Here is a 21,587-nt window from a genome sequence, read left to right as displayed (position 1 = left end):
TCAGCACACTGAGCGGTGCATTAAGGACATAAGCCTTCTATGAAGCAATGAGGACAATCCTTAGTTTGCGGACCTAGTCCGCATAATTTCTACTATCAACTTTCAACTAAATTTTCTCTAGGAACATATCTAAACAGTAGAACAGAAACGTGAGCTACGACATAATTTGCGAAGACCTTTTGACTATGTTCAGGATAATTAAGTTCATCTTATGAACTCCCACTCAGATAGACATCCCTCCAGTCATCTAAGTGATTACATGATCCGAGTCGACTAGGCCGTGTCCGATCATCACGTGAGACGGACTAGTCAACATCGGTGAACATCTTCATGTTGATCGTATCTACCATACGACTCATGCTCGACCTTTCGGTCTTCTGTGTTCCGAGGCCATGTCTGTACACATGCTAGGCTCGTCAAGTCAATCCTAAGTGTTTCGCGTGTGTAAATCTGTCTTACACCCGTTGTATGTGAACGTTAGAATCTATCACACCCGATCATCACGTGGTGCTTCGAAACAACGAACTGTTGCAACGGTGCACAGTTAGGGGGAACACTTTCTTGAAATTTTTATGAGGGATCATCTTATTTACTACCGTCGTTCTAAGTAAACAAGATGCAAAAACATGATAAACATCACATGCAATCAAATAGTGACATGATATGGCCAATATCATATAGCTCCTTTGATCTCCATCTTGGGGCTCCATGATCATCTTGTCACCGGCATGACACCATGATCTCCATCATCATGATCTCCATCATCGTGTCTCCATGAAGTTGTCTCGCCAACTATTACTTCTACTACTACAGCTAACAGTTAGCAATAAAGTAAAGTAATTACATGACATTTATGTTGACACGCAGGTCATAAATAAATTAAGACAACTCCTATGGCTCCTGCCAGTTGTCATACTCATCGACATGCAAGTCGTGATTCCTATTACAAGAACATGATCAATCTCATACATCACATATATCATTCATCACATCCTTTTGGCCATATCACATCACATAGCATACCCTGCAAAAACAAGTTAGACGTCCTCTAATTGTTGTTTGCATGTTTTACGTGGCTGCTATGGGTTTCTAGCAAGAACGTTTCTTACCTACGCAAAACCACAACGTGATATGCCAATTGCTATTTACCCTTCATAAGGACCCTTTTCATCGAATCCGATCCGACTAAAGTGGGAGAGACAGACACCCGCTAGCCACCTTATGCAACTAGTGCATGTCAGTCGGTAGAACCAGTCTCACGTAAGAGTACGTGTAAGGTCGGTCCGGGCCGCTTCATCCCACGATGCCACCGAATCAAGATAAGACTAGTAACGGCAAGCATATTGAACAAAATCAACGCCCACAACTACTTTGTGTTCTACTCGTGCATAGAAACTACGCATAGACCTAGCTCATGATGCCACTGTTGGGGAACGTAGCATAAATTCAAAAATTTCCTACGTGTCACCAAGATCTATCTATGGAGTCATCTAGCAATGAGGGAGGAGTGGATCTACATACCCTTGTAGATCGCACGCGGAATCGCTCAAGAGAACGGGGTTGATGGAGTCGTACTCGTCGTGATCCAAATCACCAATGATCCTAGCGCCGAACGGACGGCACCTCCGCGTTCAACACACGTACAGAGCAGCAACGTCTCCTCCTTCTTGATCCAGCAAGGGGGGAGGAGAGGTTGATGGAGATCCAGCAACACGACGGCGTGGTGGTGGAAGTAGCGGGATTCCAACAGGGCTTCGCCAAGCGCTGCGGGAGGAGGGAGATGTGTCATGGGAGGGAGAGGGAGGCGCCAGGGCTTAGATATGGTTGCCCTCCCTTCCCCCCACTATATATAGGGCCAAGGGAGAGGGGGGAGGCACAGCCTTGGCCCTTCCTCCAAGGAAGGGTGCGTCCAGGGGAGGAGTCCCTCCTCTCCAAGGCACCTCGGAGGTGCCTTCCCCCTTTAGGACTCTTCCTTTCCCCTTTCTCTTGGCGCATGGGCCTCTTGGGGCTGGTGCCCTTGGCCCATATAGGCCAAGGCGCACCCCCTACAGCCCATGTGCCCCCCCGGGGCAGGTGGCCCCACCCGGTGGACCCCTGGGACCCTTCCGGTGGTCCCGGTACAATACCGGTGACCCCGAAACTTGTCCCGATGGCCGAAACAGCACTTCCTATATATAATTCTTTACCTCCGGACCATTCCGGAACTCCTCGTGACGTCCGGGATCTCATCCGAGACTCCGAACAACTTTCAGGTTACCGCATACTAATATCTCTATAACCCTAGCGTCACCGAACCTTAAGTGTGTAGACCCTACGGGTTCGGGAGACATGCAGACATGATCGAGATGACTCTCCGGCCAATAACCAACAGCAGGATCTGGATACCCATGTTGGCTCCCACATGTTCCACGATGATCTCATCGGATGAACCGTGATGTCAAGGACTTAATCAATCCCGTATACAATTCCCTTTGTCTAGCGGTACGATACTTGCCTGAGATTCGATCGTCGGTATCCCGATACCTTGTTCAATCTCGTTACCGGCAAGTCTCTTTACTCGTTCCGTAACACATCATCCCGTGATCAACTCCTTGATCACATTGTGCACATTATGATGATGTCCTACTGAGTGGGCCCAGAGATACCTCTCCGTTTACACGGAGTGACAAATCCCAGTCTCGATTCGTGCCAACCCAACAGACACTTTCGGAGATACCCGTAGTGCACCTTTATAGTCACCCAGCTACGTTGTGACGTTTGGTACACCCAAAGCATTCCTACGGTATCCGGGAGTTGCACAATCTCATGGTCTAAGGAAATGATACTTGACATTAGAAAAGCTTTAGCATACGAACTACACGATCTTGTGCTAGGCTTAGGATTGGGTCTTGTCCATCACATCATTCTCCTAATGATGTGATCCCGTTATCAATGACATTCAATGTCCATGGTCAGGAAACCGTAACCATCTATTGATCAACGAGCTAGTCAACTAGAGGCTTACTAGGGACATGGTGTTGTCTATGTATCCACACATGTATCTGAGTTTCCTATCAATACAATTATAGCATGGATAATAAACGATTATCATGAACAAGGAAATATAATAATAATCAATTTATTATTGCCTCTAGGGCATATTTCCAACAGTATTCACACATGTATTACGTTTCCGGTTAATACAATTCTAGCATGGATAATAAACATTTATCATGATATAAGGAAATAAATAATAACTTTATTATTGCCTCTAGGGCATATTTCCTTCAAGAAGATCGTGTACGGGGCCAGCTCGATGGCCCATTTCGCCACCCGGCTGGATGCGTCCCGGCTGCCTATGATCTCGGCTAGCGGGGCGGTGCATACGACCGTGACGGGATGCTCTTGAAAGTAGGGCTTCGGCTTCTTGGCGGTGAAGTACACGCCGTAACACATCTTCTGGTAGTGCGGGTAGTTCTGCTTTGAGGCGGACAGCACCTCGCTCAAATAATACACCGGCCTCTGGACCGGCTGGGCTCGGCCTTCTTCTGGGCGCTGGACTACGATGACGGTGCTGACCACCCGGCTGGTTGCGGCGATGTAGAGGAGCATGGGCTCTTTCTCAGTCGGCGCCACCAGAACGGGCGGCGTGGCCAGCATCTTCTTCAGCTCGTGAAAAGCTTGGTCGGCCTGGTCGTTCCACTCGAAGTGAGTGCTCTTCTTCATGAGGCGGTAGAGGGGGAGAGCTTTCTCTCCTAGCCGGCTGATGAAGCGGTTCAAGGAGGCCAAGCACCCGGTGAACTTCTGAATGTCTCGAAGCTTGGTGGGGATCGCCATTCTCTAGATGGCCTTGATCTTCACTGGGTTGCATTCGATGCCGCGTTCGGAGACCAGGAAGCCTAGGAGCTGGCCGGCTGGCACTACGAACACGCATTTCTCGGGGTTAAGCTTGATTTGGAACCGGCGTAGGTTCTCAAACGTTTCCTTGAGGTCTCCCAGCAAGGTGCCGCGCTTCTCCGTCTTCACCACGATGTCGTCCACGTAAACGTGAGCGTTCCTGCTGAGCTGCTTGAGGAGGCACTTCTGCATGCAAGGCTGAAAAGTGGCACCGGCATTTCTCAAGCCGAATGTCATAGTCAGGTAGCAGAAGGCTCCAAATGGCGTGATGAAGGCGGTCTTCAGGCGGTCGTCCGGATCCAACTTTATCTGGTGATATCCGAAGTAAGCATCCAAGAAGCTCAACAGCTCGCATCCGGCTGTGGAGTCTATCACTTGGTCAATCCTTGGCAGAGCAAAGGGATCTTTGGGGCAGGCCTTGTTGAGGCTCGTGTAGTCTATACACATGCGCCACTTGTTATTCTTCTTCAGTACGAGGACTGGGTTGGCGAGCCACTCTGGAAAGAAAACTTCCATGATGAAGCCGGCCGCCAAGAGCCGGGCTATCTCCTCCCCTACAATTCTGTGTTTCTCCTCCGACAGTCGGTGAAGGGGTTGTTTGACTGGCTTTGCGTCTTCTCGAACGTGTAGTTTGTGCTCGGTGAATTTCCTCGGAACACCCGGCATGTCCTTGAGGGACCATGCGAAGATGTCCCGATTCTCACGGAGGAAATCGGCGAGCTCGCCTTCCTATTTGCTGTTCAGGTTTGCCCCGACGACGGCAAACCTCTCTGGATGCTCGGGGTCAAGAGGTATCTTCTTCGTCTCCTTGGCCGGCTGGAAAGATCCTTGAGCGTCATGCTCCTTGGGGTCAGGGGACACGGCCGACTGCTTGCCGGCTATGGCCACGACTCGGTCCAACATCTTCTTCTCTTCGGCAATCACAAGGGACTCGGCTAGCCGGCTGCTGGCTGCTGCGCACTCAGAGGACTTCTTGTAATCGCCGGCTATGGTGATGACGCCTTTGGTGCTTGGTATTTTCATCTTGAGGTATGCATAGTGGGGAACTGCCATGAATTTGGCCAAGGCGGGTCGGCCAAGCAACGCATGGTAAGGGCTTTCCAGGTCCACCACTTCAAACCAGATCGCTTCCCGGCGGAAATGCTCCTTGTCCCCAAAAAGTACATTCTTGATCTTGCCAATGGGGGCGCAGGACAGGCCGGGTACGATGCCATGGAACACTGTCCGAGTAGGCATGAGTTGCTTCGTCTTGACGTTTAGCTTCTCCAGGGTGTCACGGTAGAGGATGTTGATGCTGCTCCCGCCATCTATCAACACACGGGAGAAGCGGGCGGCGCGTCTGTCCGTTGCAAGGGTGGCTTCCAGGACCAAAGCGTAAGAGCCGGGAGACGGCATCACCTCTGGATGGTCGGCCCGGCTCCAGCAGATGGGCTTTTCTGACCAATGCATGTGTCCGGCGGGGTTAGCAGCGACCACGCTGACTTCCTGGTGCTCTCGGCGTTTGCTGCGCCGGTCTTCGGGCTGGCTGGTGAAGACGATGTAGGTTGCTTGCTCGTCGGGGAACTCGTCGTGCACGGCTCTGACTGCGGGCCGAGCGGCCGGAGGCGGCGGAGGCGGAGGCGGCGGGCCGGCAGGCGGAGGCGGCACGAGCCCTTCGCCTTTAGAGATTCGGGTGAGCCAATGGCACTTCTGGGTTGTGTGGTTGGACGGCTTCGCGTCGCTGTGGAATTTGCACGGGGCGTCGAGAGTTTGCTCGTAGGAGAAAGCCGGCTGCCAAGCCGGCCTGCCGCGCTTGGGTTTCTTGGGCGCTGGACGCTCTTTAGGCGGCGAGTCTTCAACTGTGGCCACCTGCCGACTGGCGGGAGTCGGCGCGGGGCCCTTGCGCTTGTGGTCGTTCGAGTGGGGGTGTCGGCCGGAATCCCCAGCCGGTGTCTTGGGCGCCGGGTTAAGTACTTTCCCGGACGCGTCTACCCGAAGCTCGGTCTTCATCGAGGAGTCGGCGGTGGCATACTTGTCCGCTATGTCCAGAAGCTCGTCGAGGGTAGCCGGCTCATCGCAGAGGAGCTTCTGCTTGAGGAGGGTGCCTTCTCGGCATCCGGCTGTGAAGTACTCGATGGCTTGCACCTCGTGCACCCCCTCGCAAGAATTGCGGAGCTCGGCCCAACGCGTGAGGTAATCGCGAGTGGACTCGGCGGGGCCTTGTACGCACAAGGAGAGCTGTCTGGGCTTGGGAGCCCGCTTGTAGGTGCTGGTGAAGTTGCGGATGAAGGCTTCTATGAAATCTAGCCAGCTGTTGATGCTACGTGGCTTGAGGCTGTTGAGCCAGGTCCACGCCATGCCTTGCAGCATGAGGGGCACGTACTTCACGGAAATGCACCGGTTGCCGTTGGCTATGCTAACCGCCGTGGAGTAGTCGATCAACCAATCTTCCGGCTTCACGGAGCCGTTGTACTTGGGCGTGTCTCTAGGGAGCGAGAACCCTTTGGGAAAGGGCTCGTCGCGGATGCGGGGGCCGAAACAAGGTGGGCCGACATCATCTTCTTCTTCCAACGCCAGGGATCGCGCTAGGCGGTCGATCCGACGGCGGGCGTCGTTCTCACCGACTCCTTCGCGGCGGCCTAGCCGGCCGCTGAGAGTCGGGTGCGCCACTGGCGGCGGGGCGGGATATCTCTCTCCACGGGGCGGAGGCGGAGGCGGCTCGGGGATGACCGTCCGCGTCTCGCTCGATGGAGATCCGGGTCCGGCTGCGGCTGGCAGCCGGCTCCTTCTCGCATCGCGCGCGGGTGTTGCTCGTAGTCGGCGTCCGGGACGTCGCGCCGTGTTCTCGGCGCGGGGGAGGGCTTTCCGCGCGGGCGTCGGCTTCGTGTCGCCGCGCGGCTGCGTCAATCAATTACTGGATGCGCCGGGTCATGTGGGGGAGGTCTTCGGCCTCCAGGCCGTCCAGCTCGCCTACGGCCGCCTGGGCGGCGCGCAAGTTCTCGAGCGGAGTGGCATAGACCGGGTGGTCGACTCCCAGCGTGTCGGCGATGACGGCGCCGCGTTGCTTGACAAGGCCGGCCCGGCTTGGCCCGCCCGGGGCCGGCGTGCCGAAGGCGGCGCGGTCAGCTTCGCGCTGATAGGCCTCAGTGAGGCGTCTTACGGAAACCAGCCTCCGGCCTTCTGCGAGGAGGGCGAGGCGGCGTGCCTCCAGTGCTTCGTCGTCGGCATTAGCCGGGAGGGGAGCGGACAAGTCGTGGGCCGCCGCGCGCGAGGCGTCGTGGGCGCTCTCGTCGGCCGGGCCGCCGTGGCCGACAACCATCACTTCGGTGGTGACAGCATCGCAGCCGTCGGCTCGAGGAAGCGGGTCATTGTAGATCGTGACGTTGGTGGGGAAGGTGTCGTAGGAGGCCGTGTCGGAGTCGACAGGCATCGGGTCGGTGGAGCCAACCGACTCCAGGTCCGCAGCGGGCTCGCTGGAGACATGGAGCTTGCCGAGAAGGTTGGCGAGGTGGTCGATGCCCGCATCGGAGGCGAGCTCGTCGGAGATGAGAGTTTCGTCGAGGAGATCGGCGAGGCTGCTCGCCGCGCAGATGCTGGTGACGCCTTGCAGCGTGTCGTGGCAAGCGCCATCGGGCGTGCCGGGCTAGCTACGCTCGCTGGGGAGGAAGAGGGTTCCCGTCTAGAACAGGTCTCCGGACGACGGTGCACCTGGCCCCACGGTGGGCGCCAAATGTCAGGTGGTAGGTGCGACATATGCCAACGGGTGGCTTATCATTGTGGGAGCCAGTAAGACATCGCCGGTGCCTGGAAACGGGATAAGGCGAAGACATGCACGCCGGCGAATCTTACCCAGCTTCGGGGCTCTCCGTGGAGATAACACCCCTACTGCTGCTCTGCGGGTTCTCCGCATGATCACTAGATGAACAAATAGCTACACAATGCTCCTCGAGCTGTTTTGGTGGGAAGAGGGAGAAGGGCACGGCTAGCCTGCTTCTTCTCCTTGCGGGGTGTCTAGAACTAGCAGGGGGTCCAACCCTTTGCATGGGTGCCCCGGGGGGTTTATATAGGCCTACCCCCCGGGGGTACAATGGTAATCCGACTGGGCGTGGGGCCCAGCTGTATGTGAGTGCACTCGCCGGCTTCTGCGCCGGCTGCTGGGGCCTGCCGACTGGTGGGTCCCGCCGGCTGCCGGCCCCTTGGTCGACAGGCAGGTCCCACTGTCCAGGGCCTGGTCAGCGGCTGGTTACTGTGGCTTTATCTTGGTGACGTAGGCTTCGTCGTGGTAGGCGTGGCTACAGTGCCGCCGCTTGTCTGGCGATCGCTGTAGCCTCAGCGTGTCTTGTCTCCTTAATAGGGCGTCTCCTTCGAGGGAGGCGGCTAGCCGACTGTGGGAAGCCGGCTCCGTCTCGAGCCGGCTGGTTGGAGGCGTGGCCGCCTTCGGGCGTCTCTCCGCCCGAAGGGGCCCACCGTCCGTGGGCCACGCTGGCGGCCCGTCGTGGGTGACACCAAGGTCAACATGGCAACAGTGCCGCGCCGGGCGGGTCATGCCTACCCCGTACGGCGCACTGTGTCAGGCGTGCTCCGGGATTCGGGGGTGGCAGGCTTCACTGTAGCCACGCCCCGTCGCACCGCCGTTAGGTGGGTGCAAACTTTGTGGGTACGGTCTTGACCGCTTTATGGGAGCCGGCTTCTTGGAGTCGGCCTTCTCATGGCCGGCTTCTCGAAGTCGGCCCTCCCATGGCTTTCTTCATGAGGGCTAAAGTCGGACCGCCTTCCGGAAGCCGGCCTGGGTGGCAGCCAGCAAGGGGAAGGCGGCTCCATGTCTTGGATTCTTAAGAGCCGGGCGGGCTCGTAATTTTTTCAGAAGGGCCAGGGGAAGCCGGCTAGGCTACCCATGGCTATTTACTCCGACACTCTCTCTCAAAAAAAGATTGGAGTCAAAAGAGTTGGCGAGAGAAGAAAAAACATAACCAAAAGGAGTTGGCGAGAGAAGAAAAAACATATTCAAAAGGAATTGTCTGTACCTTTTTTTGGTTTATGTTACTATAAGAAACCAAAAGAAATCTCGGATCCGAACTGGCCTGCTTTTTTTGGAACGAAAACTGGCCTGCTTTCGTTGGGGCCCTCGCGCGCCGTCACTTCGATTCCACCCCTGTGATCGCGATCAGAGTTCGATGCCGCAGAAGAGGCTCCGCCGCCGCCGCAGGAGGTCTCCTCGCGAAGGACGATCATCCCGCCGGCGCCGTGATGAAGAAGGCGCATCTTTATCTGCCCCCGTTGTCGAATCGGATAGCAGCAGCGTGACTTCCGGCGCACCGGCGCCCGAACTCCTCGACGAGCCGCCGGCCCGCGAGTACGAGTCGAGGTACCATGAGATCCTCGCCTCGCGCCTCGCCCAACTGCCTCTACCAGCCTGCGCCGACGAGGAAGGCCCAAATCTCCCCTCCGACGAAACCGTCGAAGCCCTCGTTCGTTCCTCCTTCTACGATGACGAGCTGCGGGCTGCTCTGGTAGAGTACCAAGCCCACAAGCTCTTGAGCCGACCAGATGATGTCCATGGACGAGATGGAGATTCAGGAGAAGTTGATTCGTCCTCCTCACTGATGGATGATATCACCGAGGAGGAGTTCTCGAGAGACCGTGAAGTGCTCAGCTCTCGCAGACATGAAATTGATCACACTGAGGCTGAATTGGAAGAAGAGGAGGCGGACAGGCTCAGCCACAAGTATGCACGATATCGCCTCAAAGCTTGCCTGGTTTGTCTCTCTCATTTCAATCCAACGCTCCCTCCTGCCTCTGTCAATCTAATCTATCTACGAGTCATATATAAGTCTTTTTAGAGATTCCACACTATAGACTACATACAAAATAAAATGAGTGAATTTACATTTTAAAATATGTATATATATATATATATATCCGTATGTAATTTGTAGTGAAATCTTTAAAAAGACTTGAACAGAGAGTACTCCCTCAGTCTCATAATATAGTGTCAAAAACGCTTTTATATTATGGAACGAAGGGAGTACCTTACTCATCTGCCCTTGTGTCTGTGTACGTAGTTGCTGAAAGGAATGCCTATTGACGATGCTGCACTGGAATGCAAGTACACTCCAGAGCTTGCCTTGGATTACCTGAGTGATGGAGCCTTCGGCTGGTGTTTCGACTTGAACCTCTGTTTGCCCGTGTCCTTGAGCGACTATCAGCGACTAGTCCCTTGTAATGAAGTAAGTATGAAGGCCTAAGACGTCTTATATTTGTTTACAGAGGGCGTATATATATCCATTACTTCCAGCTCAGTAATGCATCTAGATTTCATCTGTGTGCTCATGCAGCTGGTAATTAACCAGTTTCTTTTTCTCCTTTCCTTTGAATGGGAGGCAGCAATTACTTGTTTAATCTGTCCTTTGGAAGTATGAACACTTTAGCGGCCTGAGGTTCTTTTTAGCATGGCTTTATGCGAGTATATAACCCCCGAGTTCTAGTTCTAGGGGCCTGAGGTTCTTGGCGAAATGCAAAAATAAAACTATATATGGGTGTCACTTCCTGCCGAGATTAAGCAGAATCTAAAATATGTGTGCTTCCAGTAAAACTGTGGAAATCTCATAATGTGTGTACCATAGAAGAATAATACAAAAAGTATACCTTCTTCCCTGAGAGTTGTTGGTGCATGGCTTTTCATCTACTAAAAAGAAATAGAGTTACATATACTGATGCATCCTTTGCAAGGAGCAAGTTTTTTGTTTCTTTAAAATCCGCGTACCATCCCTTCTTTTGTATGTGTAATCATGTTTTTGCCTGATTTCCCGAGTACCCATATTTTTTACATGTTCCGGTACCATGTTTTTTTTTTTTGTTGGAATTTCTTCAAGTGCGCAGGTACTCAAAATTTCTTTAAGTGTGCAATACGCCTTCATGTCCGCTGCATGTTATTCTCAGGGCAGCAGTAATATGTATGTTGCTTCCCTTCTTATTTTGGTGCAGGGGGGCGATGAGTATGAAAGTTGGAGTGAATACCGAGAGTTTTATAGCACCCCTGGAACTGATAGAGATTATCTGCTGTACTGGGATACAATTGTGAAGGATCTTAAGGTATGCATGGTGCAACTATCAGCTGCTCCAAGTTTAAAACTATGCTCAGTATTTACTTTTTTGGGGGACTAACAACCATTTTGTCTTGACAGTGGATTGAAGAACATGTGCTTAAAAGCTTTTCTGAGGTACGCCTATATGACCTCTCAAAACAATGTAATGACAACTAGTCTCTAATTCTCTATATATGGGCGTAGTAGCATTACAATAACTTGTCTGTTTTACTATTTAGTGGCATGAATTGCACGAAAAAGCTTCATGCCAAGCAGTTAGGATTGCTGCTAGGTTCACAAACATCCATCCGAGGCTAGCATATTATGGTTTCCTGGTATGGTTCATCTGTCCCTTGCTTATTTAGATTGCCAGCTCTGGTTATGGTTGTGTTTGACAATTGCGGTCTTTTGATTAAATTAAGGAGTATAAACAGAGCACACGCTTTTATCTCAAGTTCGTGAAAGATCTCGACTATGTGTTTTTTGAGATTTGGAAGCTGGTCAATCGTCAGGTCAGCATTTTGTACATCATAACTAAGAACAATGTCATTTTATTGGTCGGATCTGTCAGTGCCTTGTAACCCTATTTATGCTTGGTGATGTTGTTTTCTTTCTTCGTTGGACAACATATAGATTTGTTTCAGAGATGCTATGCAGCATGTTTATGAGGAGAACCCGTTTCCATTACGCAAACGTGAGTTGGAGCGCGAGCTGAGTCGCTCTGGCTCGTTCAGATTGGAGGAACAAGTAGGTTTTTCTTTTCTTTTTCCGTTCACAGACTTTCTATTTGTTGTTTCATTGGTTAATTAGTTTAACTCTTACGATGCAAATTGCTTTGTTCACCATAATTTCCTTGTAGTTTCGACGGTGCACGGAGGGCATCAGTAAGGAAGTAAGTACAGTGTGGTGTGGTCTCGCATACATTGTAATCCATTATGTAGACCATATCCACACATCTTATGTCTCTCCTGCCTGTGTGTGTGTGTAGGTTCCAGAGTGGATAGCGCGTAAGTTAATTTCGCAGGAAGTTAGATTCAAGGTATATATGTTGTATAGATATCAGTTGGCAATATTGTTCCCCTTGCGGGTTGTGTACGTAATAGCTCATTCTTTCCAATTTCAGTGTGCTCTGCCAAAGACATATGCGCAGTACGCTAGGAAGAAGCTCAAGATTGCAGAAGTCATAGGATTGATTCCCAAGGCCGAGATACAAGCCTAGTGTGTGTGTCGCTGGCGTGCATAGTGTGGTCTTTTGGGATCACATCCAGAAACAAAACTGTAATATCGCAAGGTTAGCTACTCCACGTATGATTAAACGCCTACGCACTTGAATGTATGTGCATGTGATTTGATTATGGGCCAGTTCTTTTTCGTGGCTTAAAAAAATAAGCTACGTGTCCCCAGCATAAAAAATAAGTCGCTCCCAAAATTTGCTGAGACTTCTAGATTAGTAATGGCATAACTAGTTCAGAAGCCCCAGTGAATGAGGGAGGCGACTTGTGGAAAAAGCTGGGAAGGAGCCAGCTTGTTTTTAAGCCGCCAAAAGAATTGACCCTATTTATCCTTGGAGCAAATTGATCATATTAGTTTTTACCCAACTTAAACCGTGTCCCTACTTCCGGCCCGATAAATACATTTGATTTGGTTTGTAAGGAATTGTCGCATGCGGTTTGTTAGAAATAGGTTACTGGCTTTTGTTGCTAATTAAGATACTGCCGTCTTTCAGCAGCTAGAACATTTATAAAGGCTATTCTGAAGAAAAGACAGTTTTAGTTTTGAAAATTTCTTATTTTTCGATGCTAGTACATAAAAGTTAATTTTCTGAAGAAATGTGATTATTTGCAGTCTAGAAAGGACAGATATGCCAAGTAGCTCAACACAGTAGCAAAATACTATTCCAGTCACCGATAATCCGACCAGACTTATGCATTATTAAGAGAGGGGGGTTAGTCCCGCGAGGGCAATTACCAGCAGGTGTGAACTTCCCATCCACAGAAAGTCGAAACATTTGACTGCTCTGCCTTTTTGGCACCTTTAGAAAATTATGTGTAAAACTTTTAGAAAAATCACGACCCAACTTTTGGGATTCAAAACTTTGAAATAACTCTGTTTGAACTTTGGAAATGCAAACATTCAGAAATTGTAAGTTTTGGTAAGTTTAAAAAATAAAATAAAATTAAACTTTCAGAAATTTCCCAACTGTAGAGTGAACTTTCAGAATTTTTCGACCTATAGAAGTTCATGTGTTGAACTTAGGTGAGAAAACCCGGAGAAAGTAACCGCACACCTCAGCATTGTACAACTAACCAAAGAATGACGCCATATGAATCTCCTACTCCACAGAGTGTACAATTGCTCATTGGAAGCAGACACAGTTTTCTAGGGAAAGCACCTAAGCTTTATTATATTGGAAAGACAGTTTACATAAGCCCGGGGCTCCAAAATCCAAACATGCCGGCCTGGACCAAGCCCTAAAGAATTTCCAGCTATATTATCATCATTTCTATATTTGTCCAAGAGCTTTCGAATAGTTGAGAGCCATGTCTGATGTGTGGCATTTCCTGTGCTTGAAAATATCAAGCCTTGATGCAAAGAGTGGTCCCAGCACATTCTTGATCCTGTGTTTGGAACGAGATTGCTCATGATAAAACACCGCCGCTGGTTGATGTGTCGAAAAGATTCTTATGCGGTCTTTTGGATTTGCTCCTAGGCATCAAGCATGAGTCGTTTGCTGATCCATGTAAAGGCAAATCTGTTGTAGCTTATGCTCATCCTTCCACCAGGGCTGGTTTGGGTGTGGTCCCGCGTGATGAACAGGGATCAATCTTATTCTCCTCGTGTAGACAACTTTTTCTTGCGGGGAAGCTTGTAAGCTGAACTTGGAGCATGCATGGGAAGTCTGTTTTTAGCCTTACTTAGGGCCTGTTCGGCCTTCCGCCAGCTCCGCGGATCTGCGGAGCGCGTATATCCCAGCTCCACCTTTTCAGCCTGCAGCTCCGCCGGCTCCGCGAGCTGACTCGGGAGTGGAGGGATTCCGAACGCTCCCTTAATGTCTAAGGACCCGTCGACAGTGATCGAGATGGACTCTCAGTGAAAGATGATTCAAGCTCGCGACACTGAAAAATCGCTTTACTCTTCATTGGTGAATGAGATCAAACACCCGATGAGGCAAGCCATCGCCTCCACACATTCTACATCAACCATCGCACATGCAGTTTTTTTGTTTTTTCACGGCAAACCATGGGGCACACTGTTTTTTTTAGTAACATGGCACAACTGGTGAGCATGTCTTGTGGGCCTTGGGCCTAGGCCGGTCCACCCAGTCCGTCCCAGCGAGCAGCGACTCCGCTAGGGTTTGTTTACCCACCACCCCCTCCCGTCGTCGAGATCCATAGCGCCACCGTCGGCCGTCGCCCCGCCCACTCCGTCAGCCGGCGCCACGGCGACGCCGTTCCGGCAGCTCTCCTTCCGCCGACGAGCACCTCCCCCCGCCACCTCAAATCCGGCAGCGAGTCGGGGAAGTCAAAGGCCAGATTTCGATACAGGAGCCCAGCAGCGCCTCCCTCACTCCCTCGGCCAGCCGCTCCCGCCCAGCAACGCCGCGGCTCGGTCCACAGCCAGGTAGCCCCCAATCCCCCCCTCCTTCCTCTCGCATCCTCTGCTTGTTCGTTTTTTTCCTCCTTTCCTGATTTTTGTACCGGATGAGAGTACTTGCTGTAGATTTGATATTGCTGTGAGAAATATAACGACACTTGCTCCAGTACATGGGAAAGGATTTTGCTTGATTGATAGGTGTTTGAGATGATAATGCTTGTAGGGGAAATGATGTCCTGTTTCGCCTACTTGGGATCCTGGAATCCAGTTCCTTGTCGCCTGCTGGTCCTGTCACGTTCGGTCATTGGATCTAGTCTCTAGACATGGGTTCGATGTCGGTTGATGGGTCATTTCACCATCTAGTTTCTGCCCCCTGCACGACCCGTCGACGCACCGCATCGGCCGCTCTGTGCGCTCCATTTTATTCGTGTTTCTCTTGGCGCTTCGCCCCTCGGCCGCTGGCCTTGGTTCGCACCCTCGTTGCCGCCAGTGAGTGCAGATCGTGTGGGGTTCATCGCCGTGGCATCTAGCTGCGTGGGCACGTGCTCTGGGTTGCGTCCTGACTTCCCATGGCCTCCCTCAAGTGCGTGCTCGATCGTGCGGGGGCCCACGGTGCGGCTGCTTGACGACAGCGTGGGTGCGGGGCGCCGCCATGAGCCGCGCCAGTACTAGAACATGGAACGGAGCTGGAGCTTGCTCTACCGGAGCAGACACTCAAGGTGCTGGCCTTGGTGGCGCCGACGACCACAGCGGCCGCCGCGGAGATGGCGGCACAACGGCTTCTCTTCGGCTGATGCACCAGCACCATGATTGGCCATGTTCTTGTTAGGATAAGATGATAAGTACGTATATGCGATTTCCGTTTTTAGAAAAACGAGTAATAGTCGTTTTTCCACAAACCTGAAATTCCAGGTTTACGAGAACCAAGTTTTATATATCCAGGAGTTTGTTAGAATTGCCAAACGTGATTTTACACTTTTCCTGGTTTGTAGAGAATAAATTCTATATATTCCACGTATCCAAACAACCCATGCATGTCTTACCTTTTTAACTCATGCAGTGGCACGTAATTAATGTACATTCTCCGTTCGTTTTGATATGTTATACTGGTTGTGCTTGGTGTAGCTGTCATGAATAATATTTGTTTGCAAGTGCTGATTAATATTTGTTGTGATTGCATGAATAATCGACAACGGTTACTTGTTGAGTTCTTATGGATAAGCTTGCTGCTGCTTTTTTCTTTGTGAATGCCGATTATTCATGATATATATAGAATTTATTCTCTACAAACCAGGAAAAGTGTAAAATCACGTTTGGCAATTCTAACAAACTCCTGGATATGTTATACTGGTTGTGCTTGGTGTAGCTGTCATGAATAATATTTGTTTGCAAGTGCTGATTAATATTTGTTGTGATTGCATGAATAATCGACAATGGTTACTTGTTGAGTTCTTATGGATAAGCTTGCTGCTGCTTTTTTCTTTGTGAATGCCGATTGAGCGACTGATTCATCGGAATCATGGCCACATCTTTCTAGCACATGCATCACAGTGATACATGACCCATTTGTTTGATTCTTATCATTCTGCACTATCATGTCGGAGAATGCGTTGATGCTATATCATGAATGCTTATCTTATATATATAGCTGATACGTATCTATTCATCTTTGTAGTGCCTGTCATTAATCTTTTTGTGCATATTCTTGTCTAGTGAGTAAACCATGAGCCACGCCGGCAAGCGTACCAGCCAGCACAGGGATCATGACAGAGAAGACAGGGACCAAAAGCGAAGGCCGGCCCACACCCAGGAAACCTCCAGTAAGGATGAATTGGTTGTTTACCGGATACTTTGTCCAGACAAAGCGATTGGTAGTGTAATTGGCAAGGGTGGCAAGGTGATAAATTCCATCCGGCAACAAACGAATGCCAAAGTCAAGGTTGTCGACCCTTACCCTGGTGCTGACAAAAGGGTTATTTTGGTATATTGTTATGTCAAGCATAGAGACCTCAAGCATAGCGACATAGATGCTGATGATGATGACAGGGAGCCTGTTTGCGCGGCACAAAATGCATTACTCAAGGTGCATGATGCAATCGTTGATGCTCTGGCAGTCAATAGTGACTCTGATGATGAAGAAGCCAACATTCTTGTACCAGCTAGTCAAGCTGCAAGCGTTATTGGAAAATCTGGTTCTGTCATCAAGAGGCTTCGCTCAGTTTCAAAATCATTCATTAAAGTTAAACCAAAAGATCCAAGCGATGTTACACACTCATGTGCTATGAGTTTTGATAATTTCGTTCAGGTATTATTTTCCTCCATATAATAGTTTGGTGAGCTGTGCCAAGATAACGTGAGATTAACCATTAGTGAATAGGTTAATTCTATCAAGCAGCAATACTTTAATTCCCAGTGCATGTTTTTGTGTTAAAATGTATGCATATATCATTGTCATCTCTCTATCATGGTAAAGAAATCAGCAAGTTGTTTGATACTCCCTCCGCCCCTAAGTATACTTTGTATATGATTTTTTTTCAATATCAACCTTTGTTAACTTCGACTGAGTTTATAGAAAAAATTATCAACATATAGAATACCAAATCAAAATGCCATTTTATTTATCATGAAATATATTTTCATATGGCATGTATTTGGTATTGTAGATATAATTAATTTTCTCTATAACAACAAAAACAAGGCCTTTCAGTCCTAAACAAGTTGGGTATAAACTTCGTCAAGTTGATGAAGATTGACGTTTGAAGAAATTAATGCGCACTGTATTATGGGATGGAATAATGCATATTAATATTATGTTTTCCCACTATTGATGAAGATTGAAATTAATGCATATTAATAATTTATTTTCCCAGATTAAGACAATTGATAATTCTATTTTGTTTTCTGTTTATGTGGTGCTCACTTACACTGTTGAACAATTCCAACATTTTGAGTTCTGATATGTTCTTCAATGTCCATTCTTCTTCGGTATTCTGCTAATTATTAACCATTACTATTACCATTTTTAACAGATAACTGGGGATGCTAGAGCTGTCAAGAAGGCATTGTTTGCAGTATCAACAATTATCTACAAATGTCCATCAAAAGAGAACATTTCTCTCGAAACATCTATTGATGAACTTCCTCCAACCATTATACTTCCTTCAGAGCTTCCGGTTTATCCGGCTAGTAGCTTATACTCAGTGTCAGATGCTTCTATGCCATCTGGACATCCAAGTCTGTCTATCTTAGGGGCACCAAGTCATGGTTCTCATGTTCCTGAATTTACTGTACCCACTGATGCTCATGGCGGAGTGCCCATTTATCATTCTATGGTTCCAGCTATTCCTACTTATAACACCCCAAAATGTTCAGGAGAACTATTGCTGCGTGTTGCATGCCCCGCCGACAAGATTGGGTTGGTTATTGGTAAAGGTGGGGTGACCATAAAGAGTATAAGGAAAGAGAGTGGTGCAAGGGTTGATGTTGATGATGCAAAGAATGACAAGGAGGAAAGTATAATCACCATTGCATCCACTGAGGTTAGACCACAATTCCAGCTGGCTAGCTGCACTTTGTCGTTCATACCCTATGATATGCTTTTTATTTGAGGTGACGCCTTCTGTTTCAGGCCACCGATGATGTAAAGTCTTCAGCAGTGGAAGCTGTTCTTCTGCTTCAAGCAAAGATCAATGATGAAAATGAAGATAGAATGCATCTTCGTCTTCTTGTTCCGGCTAATGTGATTGGCTGTCTTATCGGCAAGGGTGGTTCAATCATTAATGACATGCGGACTAAGTCTAAGGCAATTATCTACATATCAAAGGGCACTAAGCCTCGGAGGGCATCTTCCAGTGATGAGCTCGTTGAGGTTTGCCCCTTGTGTTATTGTTTGAGATAGTCTTCGTGGATCTATCTAGATGTCTTTACGAGTTTTATTGCATGTAGGTGTCGGGGGAAGTGGACAACCTGCGTGATGCTCTTGTTCAGATCGTTCTAAGACTCCGGGAAGATGTTCTGAAGGACAGCGTGGGAAGGCAATATTCTGGCAAGGATGGGAAGCTAACCGTTGCCACCACTGAACCAGTGTATTCAAGCAGCTTTCCGATGCCAGCATTATTACCGTACAGTCAACAAACCACTCCATTGCGCTATGATCAAAGGAGTGAAGTTGAGCGTGGCTCAAATGTATTTCCTCGTAGCAGCTTGTATCATGGATACAGCCCCAGGCAGGTAAAATGTTTTGCTTCAACGTCAATTTTCTTTGTTTCTCTATTGATCTTCGTAATGAGACGTGCCTATTAAGTTTGTGAGATAAACTTAACCGGTGATACCCTCCATCAGGCTGTAGATGATGGGTTTGGAGTACGCTCCTCGTACACTTCAAAGCCATATGGAAGGTAGGTTGCAACTGAACTCACCATAAACCCTTTCTAAGCCGTGCTCCGTCTTTTACGAATAGCCGTCTCCATTTTTTTTTTACGAATAGCCGTGCTTCTTGTGTGCAAGCTCTCTTAGATTTGTAATTATTACTTGGGTCTTTATTCTAATCCTTACGATTGTATTTCATTTTGTTGATTACCACTGATCAGACGCGTCCCGGATATGGAAATGTTTATTCCTGCTAGTGGCCTTTCAAAAGTAATGGGGAAGCATGGTACAAACTTGGACAATATTAGAAAGGTCAGTTTACTATTTCATTTTACTGGTGCTTGAGCTTTTAATTAAGATATAGCTTGATGTGAGTTCAGCAACTATTAAAGGTGTGGAAAAGAGGCCCAGGTAGATAGCAAAAAACTTCTACAGGTCACTGCCTGAAGGAGTGCCCTCACTCCAGTTCATATGGGGTGCTACTTGCTGTCCCAAAATAAGTCCCACAACTGTAGTACAACTTTGTACTAAAGTTGAGAGACTTATTTTGGGACGGAGGGAGTGTAGTATTAAGTCCATTAGTATACCAGTACCTAAAAGAATAGGTTGTTTATTTATTCTTTTATTATTTTATTTCGTAAAAGAGGGTAATTTGATCCATGACTAGAGATGAAATGTATGACGTAATGGTGTGTGTACAACACCAAGAGTGGATTGCTTTCATGCAACCTTTGTACAGGATTGACATGCATGAACATATGGAAAGCATAATCAGTTATAAACTTGTAATCTGACATCTTGAATGATCTATTTTTAGGATTAATTGGTAGGTTAATTTTACTTAAAGCACGGTTTCACGTTCCATTTCACTACCCACTGGTGGTTCTTTTCACCTTTTTCCTCATGCTACTACTTCGCAATTGACGTGCAATCATTGATTATAACTGCAGATTTCTGGAGCTGACATTGAAATTATTGAATCAAAATCATCTCATCATGAGCATGTTGCTCACATATTTGGCACCCCTGAGCAGAGGCAGTCGGCAGAGAATTTGATCAAAGCTTTCATAATGTCTACTTAAGGACGTACTTCCGGCTGTAGTTTGAAAGGATATATGGGGACACTTCAGTCAGCTCTATCGGACTCTTGCCATCCCGTAATATCCTTAGATCAAAACAGTGCTCTCCATCCCTTCAACTCTCCAATAAACCTCATGCTTTATCTCTCTATCTTCCTCAGATTCTCAACCATGACTTGTGTGGATTTGTTCGTGTTTAATCGCATGTTCAGATATTCCTATCTAATCTCGATGAGTGCCTCAATCTCTGCTTATTCATAACCAATTCTTTATGCTGTCAGCGCTGATAGCTGATTCATTCGCTTGCCAGTACGGGAGGGGCCCTTAACACTCTTTTGCCACTTCAAACAGAACATGCAGCACACGTTCTAACACTTTGTTTTTGAAGAAATCTGTTACACCATTACCATGTAGAATTCTTCTCGTCCTTTTTCATGATAGACTTCAACATCATCGTTCTTGTACTCTTTTGCTGCTTACCATGATTGACAGTCTTCAGTCAGAACATGCGGTACACGTTTTTTCAGTGTTCTGCATGGTGGCTGCTACATCGTCCTTAGATATCGAATGACTAATCTAATACTGCAATTTTAAGAAATCTGTTTCATCGTGACTAAGTAAATTTCTTCCTGTTCTTTTCAAATACTCTAAAATTGTGTATACTAATTTAGAATAGGTTCTGTACTTGACTCCTCTTCCCAATCATCATCTCAACTTCTTCGGTCATTCCTTAGGTGGATATTTTCTTAGATATGATTATGTTTCTTTGCATCAACTAGGTCGGTAATGCTGAAATCTGTTTCATCAATCAATACTAAGTAAAATTCTTGCCCTTGTCTGTAAGTGTTGGTTGAGTAATGGCCTGAAAATTATGTATAATCTAGAAGTAGGTTGAGTACATGACTCCTCTTCCCATTCATCACTGTCATTCCTTGGCCATGTATGTTCCTAGATTGGTTACATCTCTTGGACACCAACTGTGAATATTAGGTAGGGTGGGTTGTCATGGCCACTCTATAAATAATTTCTTCTTATGAGTTCCAACTGCTTGAGGTATCGCTTGTTATCCTGTGGCTACTGCTCACAAGCTGCCATTAGGTGAATTCGTAAATAGAGAACAGGAATGCTGAGATTTTTTGGCATTCAGATGATGATTGCTCTGTTCTTGTTTGTTCTGTATGTCAGCTCTGATAGCTGATTCTCTCCTTTGCCAGTAAGGGAAAGGGCCCTTATACTCCTTTGCCAGATTGCCTTTAATCAGAACATGCCGCCCATGTTTTTTTTTGCAGTGTTGCGCATGGTGGTGATATCATCCTTAGATACCTAAGGATGAGTAATACTTCACTGTTGAGCAATCTTTTGAAATTTGTTTCATCGTTACCAACTAAAATTCTTGTTGTCCTTCTATGATAAACTTCAACATTATCCTTATTATACTCTTTTGCCAGTCGCCGTGATTGATAGTATTCAATCAGAACATCAGTACACGTTTTTTTTCAGTGTTTGCATGGTGGCAATACCATCCTTGGATATCTTAGGAGTTCTCTAGTACTTCAATTTTAAGAAATCTGTTTCATTCATCATTACCAAGTGAAACTCTTGTTGT

At 48.1% G+C, this 21,587-nt stretch overlaps 2 protein-coding genes across 2 annotated transcripts; both read left to right on the top strand.

The window, feature by feature from the left end:
• The first annotated feature begins 9,029 nt into the window (after positions 1-9,029).
• LOC119273236 lies at positions 9,030-12,272 on the top strand. The gene is made up of 10 exons (XM_037554475.1): positions 9,030-9,611; positions 9,918-10,082; positions 10,840-10,947; positions 11,040-11,075; positions 11,180-11,275; positions 11,363-11,452; positions 11,574-11,687; positions 11,800-11,832; positions 11,929-11,979; positions 12,064-12,272. The coding sequence occupies exons 1-10, from the start codon at positions 9,030-9,032 to the stop codon at positions 12,157-12,159; spliced, it is 1,371 nt and encodes a 456-aa protein (XP_037410372.1). The 3' UTR covers positions 12,160-12,272.
• A 1,972-nt stretch (positions 12,273-14,244) lies between these two features.
• On the top strand, positions 14,245-20,860 carry LOC119270639 (KH domain-containing protein At4g18375-like). The gene is made up of 8 exons (XM_037552657.1): positions 14,245-14,561; positions 16,248-16,839; positions 17,564-18,073; positions 18,163-18,402; positions 18,480-18,764; positions 18,876-18,931; positions 19,124-19,214; positions 19,853-20,860. The coding sequence occupies exons 2-8, from the start codon at positions 16,258-16,260 to the stop codon at positions 19,982-19,984; spliced, it is 1,896 nt and encodes a 631-aa protein (XP_037408554.1). The 5' UTR covers positions 14,245-14,561; positions 16,248-16,257; the 3' UTR covers positions 19,985-20,860.
• Positions 20,861-21,587: the final 727 nt, after the last annotated feature.

This window comes from Triticum dicoccoides, chromosome 3A (genome assembly GCF_002162155.2).
Source record: "Triticum dicoccoides isolate Atlit2015 ecotype Zavitan chromosome 3A, WEW_v2.0, whole genome shotgun sequence".
Classification (NCBI taxonomy): Eukaryota; Viridiplantae; Streptophyta; class Magnoliopsida; order Poales; family Poaceae; genus Triticum; species Triticum dicoccoides.
This window is presented reverse-complemented; position numbering and strand designations above follow the sequence as displayed.